The sequence below is a fragment of the Borostomias antarcticus genome (genome assembly GCF_949987555.1).
Source record: "Borostomias antarcticus genome assembly, chromosome: 7".
In the NCBI taxonomy this organism is placed as follows: Eukaryota; Metazoa; Chordata; class Actinopteri; order Stomiiformes; family Stomiidae; genus Borostomias; species Borostomias antarcticus.
In genome coordinates this window covers 30,958,849-30,968,848 of record NC_140240.1, presented here as the reverse complement: position 1 = coordinate 30,968,848, position 10,000 = coordinate 30,958,849, and the positions used below count along the sequence as shown (strand labels likewise).

At 51.0% G+C, this 10,000-nt stretch overlaps 2 protein-coding genes across 2 annotated transcripts in view; both read right to left on the bottom strand.

Annotated features, from left to right (window-relative positions):
* Positions 1–4,916, bottom strand: part of LOC311311794 (NACHT, LRR and PYD domains-containing protein 12-like) — a 12,601-nt gene extending 7,685 nt beyond the window's left edge. The window contains exons 1-3 of the mRNA XM_084441561.1: positions 4,478–4,916; positions 1,184–2,890; positions 97–441 (exon numbers count right to left, since the gene is read on the bottom strand). Coding sequence (XP_084297687.1) covers positions 97–441; positions 1,184–2,890; positions 4,478–4,518 — 2,093 coding nt within the window. The 5' untranslated portion in view covers positions 4,519–4,916. The remainder of the gene's footprint in view (positions 1–96; positions 442–1,183; positions 2,891–4,477) is intronic.
* Positions 4,917–8,477: 3,561 nt separating this feature from the next.
* LOC311311725 (ras and Rab interactor 2-like) overlaps positions 8,478–10,000 on the bottom strand; it is a gene marked incomplete at both ends in the record, with an annotated part of 4,654 nt that continues 3,131 nt past the window's right edge. Inside the window, 2 exons of the mRNA XM_084441479.1 lie at positions 8,478–8,795; positions 9,646–9,809. Of these exons, the coding sequence (XP_084297605.1) occupies positions 8,478–8,795; positions 9,646–9,809 (482 nt within the window). The remainder of the gene's footprint in view (positions 8,796–9,645; positions 9,810–10,000) is intronic.

The window sequence follows — 10,000 nt, the reverse complement described above, 5'->3', positions numbered from 1 at the left end:
TGTGTGTGTATGTATGTGTGTGTACTGTATGTGTGTGTGTGTGTGTGTGTGTGTGTGTGTGTGTGTGTGTGTGTGTGCGTGTGTGTAGCTACTCACTTGAGTGACTGCAGCGGGACGGCCCTGGTCTGCATGGTGTTGGTCAGCGCCTTCAGGCCCTCCTTGCCCAAGTCGTTGGCGCTCAGGTCGATGGCCCGGAGGTACCGGTTTGTGTTCAGAACCCGGGTCAGCAGGGTCCAGGCGTCGGGGGTCACCCGGCAGCCCGCCAGGCGCAGGGTCTCCAGACGGCAGTTGGGGTTCTGCAGGCCCTTGTTCAGGTGCCACAGCCCCTCCTCCGTGATCCTGTTGTAGCTCAGATCCAGCTGGCGCAGGTGGGAGGTGTCCGAGCCCAAGATGGTGGACAGGGGCTCGCAGCAACTGTCTGTCAGGTTGCAGAAGCGAAGCCTGGGAGGACGAGAGGGGGGATGAGAGGGGGGACGAGAGGAGAGAGAGAGAGGGAGGACGAGGGGGGGGACGAGAGGGGGGACGAGAGGAGAGAGAGAGAGGGAGGACGAGGGGGGGGACGAGAGGGGGGACGAGAGGGGGGACGAGAGGGAGGACGAGAAGGGGGACGAGAGGGGGGACGAGAGGGAGGACGAGGGGGGGGACGAGAGGGGGGACGAGAGGGGGGATGAGAGGGGGGACGAGAGGGAGGATGAGAGGGGGGATGAGAGGGAGGACGAGAGGAGAGAGCGAGAGGGAGGACGAGGGGGGGGACGAGAGGGGGGACGAGAGGGGGGACGAGAGGGGGGACGAGAGGGGGGACGAGAAGGGGGACGAGAGGGGGGACGAGAGGGAGGACGAGGGGGACGACGAGAGGGGGGACGAGAGGGGGGACGAGAGGGAGGATGAGAGGGAGGACGAGGGGGGGGACGAGAGGGGGGACGAGAGGGGGGACGAGAAGGGGGACGAGAGGTTTACAAGAAAAGTAGAATTTTGTAATTTTTTGGGCATACATCGTTGAATAGGTGAACACTATGACCGATTATGTGAACCAAAATGGGACAGAATGCTTTGTTAATTTCAGTGCGACTTTAACGCTGGACCTCAGTGATTAAAATGTTAATTGAGCGGAACGCCATTCTGGAGAGATCGAGCCTGAAGCTCTGAACCACAACGCCTTGCGGCTGCAGCGACGGTCACTTACAAGGCCTTCCTGGACGCCGCGATGGCGGGCAGATACCCGATGACCCCCAGGTCGGAGCCGGTGGACACGTCCAGCTCGAACACCTCCTGGCCGCCGGCCACGGACAGCACCTGGTAGGCCAGGAAGGCGCCCTCGACGGCCGGCCCGCTCATGTACTTGGAGTACGGCGGGGGCCTGCGGATGCTCAGGTAGGACATGACCTGCGCCCGGAGGAGGTCGTAGTCCGGCTCGCTCAGGCAGTACAGCAGGTTGATGCAGCGGTCCAAGGTGGGGAACTGCAGCAGCTTCTCCTTCACGTGCTCCACCATCATCAGGGCGAACTCTGCGCTCTTGTCCTTGTGGAGCTTGGACACCAGGTCCCTGGTGATGCCGACCACAAAGCGCAGGAAGACGTCGAGCTGCCCGATCCGGCCGTTCCGACTGGCCAGCGCCTTGTCCATCATCTTCTTCAGGAAGGGGGACTTGAGGATGGGGAGGTCGAGGGGGGAGTGCGTGACCCCGGCGGCGGCCATGTACTCCATCATGCTGGGGTGACTGAAGCGGAACACTGTGCTTCCGTCGACGCCCACGTCCCCCCGGAAGATGAGCGTGTTCAGCGTGGCGAAGTCCGAGGCGTCCTTCGCGTCGACCCCGTGGTCCCGGAGGTCGTCCTCGTACACCAACACATTGCCCTTCTCCAGTTGCTTGGCCGCGAGCCTCTCCAGCCTCGCCACGGCGCGGTGGTCGTGCGCGTTCGACGACGTGAAGAGGCCGGCGTAGATGCGCGGCAGGCCGGTCACCAGGAAGTCCAGCGCGCACTCGCAGTTAGGCGCGGCGGGGAGGTGGTTGACAAAGACCCAGGCGCAGACGGCGGCGACCAGCGGGATTTGACACAAGGCGTGGAGCCGCTTGGCCGCTTTAACGCGGGCGACGATTTTATCCGCCAGCTCTTTATCTCCGATCGCCCGGCCGAAAAACTCATCCTTCTGCGCGTCGCTGAAGCCCTGTATCTCCGTCACCTTGCCAAGGCACCCGATCGGGAGGATGGTGGCGGCGGACTGCCGGGACGTTATCCACACGTGGGCGGAGGGGAGGAGCTTGTTCTTCTGGAGCAGATTGGTCAGCAGACTGCCCACCGACGACGCCTCTCTGACGTCCGTCACTTTCTTGGCTGTCCGAAAGTCTAGAGTGTGTCGGCAGTCGTTAAACCCGTCAAGGATGAACCAGACTCTGCGGTTTTCCAAGTCGGGAATTCCGGGGTTTTCCAATTCTGGGAAAAATGTGTAGAGCAGCTCCAGCAGGCTTAGTTTCCTTTTCTTCAGCAAATTGAGCTCCCAGAAAGAAAAAGGGAACAGAAACTCGACATCCTGGTTGGCTTTCCCCTCCGCCCAGTCCAGAATATGCTTGTTGACATGCATGCTCTTCCCGGCCCCTGACACACCTACAGTCAGCAATGTCCTGAAGTGGCTCGACGGACTACTACACCCGAACAGGTCGGAGGTCGAATGTCTTTGCGGTGCCGGTTTGGGTGAAGGGTTCCATCTCGCATTCTCAATCTGCCTAAATTCATGCTGGTGCACATCTTCCACTTTGAGGGATCGAACGAGCAGGTCCGAGGGGAGGATAGGAAAGGGATTATCTGGGTTTCTATCGCTCAGTCTCTGGTAGTTTTTGATCAGGATGCTTTTGAGTTTCGTTTGGAGTTCTACCAATGCAGAATCGGGCTCCCTGTTGAAAAAGAACACAAAAAAAAACGTTTAGTTGTAACTTTATCCCCCAAAAGGTTTCTAATGGCACGTTCCAGGCAACCCGTAACTCGTGTTTTTCCGACCTTCTACACGTGAAAATGCTCTGGAATGGCAGTCAAACCCGTAACTTCCCACCCGTTGGGGGTGTACGAGTTGCCGGGTGGGAAGTTACGGGTTTGACTGCCATTCCAGAGCATTTTCACGTGTAGAAGGTCGGAAAAACACGAGTTACGGGTTGCCTGGAACGCACCATAAGTAGGTTTAAAGTCGCACTGAAACGGACGTTTGAGATCATCTAACTTCCGTTGTTTGACGTATTTCCGACGCAAACAAGCTATGAGGGCGGGACATGCGTTTAGACGAATTTGATTGGAACATTGACAAGTGGGCGGGTTTTAAGAACTTTAGACAGATTCGATAGAAGGATAGCGTTGATTGACGGGTGGATGTCGTGAGATTATTGGCCTAAAATCTAAGGTACCTGTTGTCGTCATTGCACGTGACCTACCGTTTTCCAGGAAGTAATAAATTATATACTTTGATATAACATTACAACAAAAGTAGAATTTTGTATTTTTTGGGGCATACATCGTTGAATAGGTGAACACTATGACCAATTATGTGAACCAAAATGGGACAGAATGCTTTTTTCATTTCAGTGCGACTTTAACATGCATGTGCAGGTGATGAAAAAGATTGGCCTATATTATAATGACATCACACATTAAAACCACCTTCCCAATGTTGAGTAAAAACAGCTCTGACAGGTTGTAGAAATAATTCACCCTCGAACAACATGTATTTTTATAGCCCTGTAGAAACTAATAATGAAATATATTACCAATAGTGTAAAACGTTGATCCATTTCATGTTTTGCTAAAAACAATAATATATCAGTATAGGCTAGTTAGTGTAGTGTTAGTGTAACAATAATATATCAGTATAGGCTAGTTAGTGTAGTGTTAGTGTAACAATAATATATCAGTATAGGCTAGTTAGTGTAGTGTTAGTGTAACAATAATATATCAGTATAGGCTAGTTAGTGTAGTGTTAGTGTAACAATAATATATCAGTATAGGCTAGTTAGTGTAGTGTTAGTGTAACAATAATATATCAGTATAGGCTAGTTAGTGTAGTGTTAGTGTAACAATAATATATCAGTATAGGCTAGTTAGTGTAGTGTTAGTGTAACAATAATATATCAGTATAGGCTAGTTAGTGTAGTGTTAGTGTAACAATAATATATCAGTATAGGCTAGTTAGTGTAGTGTTAGTGTAACAATAATATATCAGTATAGGCTAGTTAGTGTAGTGTTAGTGTAACAATAATATATCAGTATAGGCTAGTTTAGATACTTTATATCCGGGGGAATTGCGCTGTTGCAGCATCAAAGACAACAAAGTAACAATCAGATACATTTAAAGTGCAAAACATCGGATACAAATTTGATACAAAGACAGGTTTGTGAGGAGTAACGTTAGACAGCTCAGAAGTCTCGACCCAACATACTTAACATCACCCAAACTATCCATGTGGTTTTATAGGGGGGCTGATCGGTGATCTCACCTTTGTTCTTTGGAATAGGGCGTTTTTCGACAATTAAACATTTTCTCACGAATATTGAGTTTCCTCTTCAGGTTCAGGTGTGGATCTCAGATCTCTGCTGTCAGGCTCGTTAGTATTAGTTAGTATTTATCACAACCAAGTCCAGAGCCCAGTGGAGATGTTCCTCCTGCCAGGGTTCATCCAGAAAGAAGCTTCTAGAAGGTGAAACACCTATAGAAGAGCAAGTGTTGACGTTAACTCTTCTACGTGTATCTCTTGAGAAACAGGGCTAACAAGCTGGTCTGGTCTGTAAACCAGATGATCCAGGAAGGGTTTCCTCAAACGGATCACTTCAAGAAAACCACCACCACCTCGCCAGCTTGCTCAGATATCATGTTTATCTACCGACTGGAAAACTGACAGTTAGTTCACCTTCGTTAGCTGTGTATTTGCTGTTTAAGTTTTGTTTTTACCCTCGCTTCTAAAAAGTTTCCAGATCCCAACCGGTGGATGTTTATATTTCCTTACCGCCACCTGCTGGCCGGGAGGGTGTGTTCGGGTCCTCATCATGTGACGTTTTAAAAGAACCTCTAGGGGGCGCTGCTGGGTTAGGGTTAGCTGGGGCTGCTGGGTTAGGGTTAGGGTTAGCTGGGGCTGCTGGGTTAGGGTTAGGGTTAGCTGGGGCTGCTGGGTTAGGGTTAGGGTTAGCTGGGGCTGCTGGGTTAGGGTTAGGGTTAGCTGGGGCTGCTGGGTTAGGGTTAGCTGGGGCTGCTGGGTTAGGGTTAGGGTTAGCTGGGGCTGCTGGGTTAGGGTTAGGGTTAGCTGGGGCTGCTGGGTTAGGGTTAGGGTTAGCTGGGGCTGCTGGGTTAGGGTTAGGGTTAGCTGGGGCTGCTGGGTTAGGGTTAGCTGGGGCTGCTGGGTTAGGGTTAGGGTTAGCTGGGGCTGCTGGGTTAGGGTTAGGGTTAGCTGGGGCTGCTGGGTTAGGGTTAGGGTTAGCTGGGGCTGCTGGGTTAGGGTTAGGGTTAGCTGGGGCTGCTGGGTTAGGGTTAGCTGGGGCTGCTGGGTTAGGGTTAGGGTTAGCTGGGGCTGCTGGGTTAGGGTTAGGGTTAGCTGGGGCTGCTGGGTTAGGGTTAGGGTTAGCTGGGGCTGCTGGGTTAGGGTTAGGGTTAACCCTCGCTCACCTTCGCCCTCAACATCATCAACCTCCGGAGTTCCACCCGAACTGTTCTATGAATACATCCATGGTTCCACCAGAGCCATGTAGTTTGCAAAGAAAAGCTTTAGGCTACTGAGTTTATTGTGCGCAACAGTCACATAGTCATACAGGTCAATGTCACTAAGGCAAACTTGGTTGAAATATTATGTATTTATTTCCCATGACTTAGCCTACTGCAAATAAAAGTCTTTTTCCGAAGTCCTCACATGGGTGAGGTCTGTTTATACGCTAGGCCTACATGGTTAATAGGCTAGGCCTACATGGTTAATAGGCTAGGCCTACATGGTTAATAGGCTAGGCCTACATGGTTAATAGGCTAGGCCTACATGGTTAATAGGCGAGGCCTACATGGTTAATAGGCGAGGCCTACATGTAGGCTATTCAACATTTCAACCCATAGTTACTTTAACTGCAAACAAAGCTCTCGTTTAGATTGTTCTAGGCATGATGAAAATACAGATTTGGTTTAGCAGTAGTGTTGTTAATCAAAAATATATAAAATCAGCTTTTCTAGGACTACTTGTCAGGGTGGGAAATAAACATTAGGATATGTGCAGTGTGTATGAGAGATATACTGTAGACCTGCTCTACCTGTGTGAGAGATATAGACCTGCTCTACCTGTGTGAGAGATATAGACCTGCTCTACCTGTGTGTGTGAGAGATATAGGCCTGCTCTACCTGTGTGTATGAGAGATAGGCCTGCTCTACCTGTGTGTATGAGATATAGGCCTGCTCTACCTGTGTGTATGAGAGATATAGACCTGCTCTACCTGTGTGTATGAGAGATATAGGCCTGCTCTACCTGTGTGAGAGATATAGGCCTGCTCTACCTGTGTGAGAGATATAGACCTGCTCTACCTGTGTGTATGAGAGATATAGACCTGCTCTACCTGTGTGAGAGATATAGGCCTGCTCTACCTGTATGAGAGATATAGACCTGCTCTACCTGTGTGTATGAGAGATATAGACCTGCTCTACCTGTGTGAGAGATATAGACCTGCTCTACCTGTGTGTGTGAGAGATATAGGCCTGCTCTACCTGTATGAGAGATATAGACCTGCTCTACCTGTGTGTATGAGAGATATAGACCTGCTCTACCTGTGTGAGAGATATAGACCTGCTCTACCTGTGTGTGTGAGAGATATAGGCCTGCTCTACCTGTGTGTATGAGAGATATAGGCCTGCTCTACCTGTGTGTATGAGATATAGGCCTGCTCTACCTGTGTGTATGAGATATAGGCCTGCTCTACCTGTGTGTATGAGAGATATAGACCTGCTCTACCTGTGTGTATGAGAGATATAGGCCTGCTCTACCTGTGTGAGAGATATAGGCCTGCTCTACCTGTGTGTATGAGAGATATAGGCCTGCTCTACCTGTGTGTATGAGAGATATAGACCTGCTCTACCTGTGTGAGAGATATAGGCCTGCTCTACCTGTGTGAGAGATATAGGCCTGCTCTACCTGTGTGAGAGATATAGACCTGCTCTACCTGTGTGAGAGATATAGGCCTGCTCTACCTGTGTGGATGAGATATAGACCTGCTCTACCTGTGTGAGAGATATAGGCCTGCTCTACCTGTATGTATGAGAGATATAGACCTGCTCTACCTGTGTGTATGAGAGATATAGGTCTGCTCTACCTGTGTGAGAGATATAGGCCTGCTCTACCTGTGTGTATGAGAGATATAGGCCTGCTCTACCTGTGTGTATGAGAGATATAGGCCTGCTCTACCTGTATGAGAGATATAGGCCTGCTCTACCTGTGTGTATGAAGGTTACAGCAAACTTGTCCTGATTTGCTCACTGAACCCTCAGTGATGGGGCACATAACCGTAGACTCAACTATAGCTTATTCTGAGTCAACCAGTGACTAATGGAGTTCAACATGGTCAAGTCTTACCTGCTGTAACTGCCCATGCATTCTGGTTCTCAAAAGACTGGCACAGAGTCCAACAGCATGGGGAAATCAATTTGATTGAAGGCACCAACTGGTTTGTCACTTTCCCAATCCAAATAAAACATAATATTGTTTATTTCCTATAAACATTTGACGTTTTCTACAGTTGACCAGCAATTGCAGAACAAAAAAAAAATCAAAAACACAAAAAACATAAGACTTCCTCGTACAATGATACAGTATAACGGGTTTATAGTGGGGGATTGAATACCCAAGGCACTGTTATACAGTAGATTATCATCTATGTATGGCATATTATGGGATATCACAATCTACCCTCTTTGAGGTCCATATCATCAGGTATCATATCTGCAGCACAAGGCAACAGTGAAGAGAACTTAAAGTTATGTTTCTCCTGCTGATGTCCAAAGTAGAGGCAAGCCAGCAGGATGTGATGTCAGCAGGATGTGATGTCAGGGAATCTGCTGCCGAAGGCCCCATTGTTTCCCGTTTCTCCTGTACCCGCAGCGGCCATTTTGTAAAAGGCGTCCGGGCGGGTTCCTTCGGTGCTCGACCACCTGACCAATCCTCTCGCGTGACGCTCGAGGGTCGCATCCGGGCGGCGTCCATAAAAAGAGAGGGAAGCGCCAACGCCACGCGCTCTCCGACGGGCTTCCTTCCTTTGTGTCTCTCCTGAAAAGACGCAGCTCTCTCCTCAGACGCTCCACCTCAGCAGCGTGGTTCACGCTCAGTCTCTTCCCTGATCCATCACTGTCTGACACAACACACTTCAAACACCAGCACTTAACAATCAATCTCATGAATATCAGACAGTCAAACATCCTCAGACCCACTGAGACATACGGTGCAGAACCAGTCCAACTGGGCTTCTGTCTCTCATGCGCCTCTATAGGCAGTGTCCATTGTGTTGGTTGGTTGGGGGGCAAAGGTTAAGGTTGGGAACCCTCCTATAGACAAAGTGGAACGTCTGTGCTTGCGGCCGGCTGTGGATCTCAGCTTTGATTCGCTGAGGGTGCGTGTCCGGCGCCAGCTGCTGGCTACTGTCCCCGGTGACCAGGTAGAGGGCGTGGTTCTCCGGGTCGGACACCTTGAACTTGTAGGCGCAGAGCGAGCAGACTTCTTCTGTGGTGGAGTACGGGTGGACCTGCAGGGTCTTGGCGGTGCAGCCCGCGCACACTTCCTGTAACGCCACGCGAAGGTAGTTCTGTTGGGCGGAGCAGAGAGGCGAGTCAGAGGGCGGGGCTGAGATACCGCTGACAGACAAAGACGCACGAAGACACCAGGGACAAAACTCCACCAAGGACACACAAAGGACATGATGAGGACATTGCTGATTTGACAACATGCAAAACGCAGTGTAACACACAAAAAACACAGCACACATACTGAACCAGGCGTTAGTTAACATTTACACACAGAGAACTATCTGGAACATTCAAATCCATTGAATGTGGGTTTGAACAAAGCCTTTCTACCGTTGATCTGGTTTGGCCTCAATGTGAATGTTAGATCAGTGGAGGACCAGTGGATCTCTATGAGAACGCAAAGCTGCAACCCCTTGGGTCTCCAGTGGGTGGTGCTGTTGTACCATGTTCCCTCCGGAAAATAAGTGGTTTATAGACTGCTTCAGTCTCACGTTTCTTTATAATTTACGTGTTTTAATCTTGAGTTGTCCTTTTTTTTTCATAAACATTTTTCAGGAGGCCCCGCCTCCTCGGACCACACACACACCACTACTTTCCGAACGCGTTGCGTACACACACACACACACACACACACACACACAGCCCTAAACACACATGCGCACAGACAGGGTCTCCAGAAGAAGAGGAGACGCATGCCGACAGACAGGACAGAACTCATTGTTCACATCTACTGCGCATTCTGATTCGTCCTCAGAGGTAGCGGGGACAGCCAATCGGCACTCTCCATGCAGTCTGCCATGCGGTGAAAAGAGGGGGAGGAGTCTGGCGAAGGGACGAGACAACTCGCTACCTGGGGTGGGGGGTGATGTGTGTGGGGGGTCAGAGGTCGGGTCAGGTCAGGCGCGATACCTGGAAGTCGTCCAGGGAGGGGGTCGTGCGCGTGGCGGTGCGGCGGCGGTGCCACTGATGTAGCGTGTTCTTGGCCTCAGAGCTCAGGACGCGCGCTGCCTGCTCCTCCTGGAAGTTCTTGATCAGAGCCATGGCCCCGTACGCACTGGTCAGATAATACCCACCTGAGAGAGAGAGAGAGAGAGGGAGGGAGGGAGGGAGGGAGGGAGGGGGGGGGAGAGAGAGAGAGAGGGAGAGAGGGAGAGAGGGAGGGAGGGAGAGAGAGAGGGGGAGGGAGGGAGGGAGGGGGAGGGAGAGAGAGAGGGGGAGGGAGGGAGGGAGAGAGAGGGAGGGAGGGTGAGAGGGGGAGAGGGAG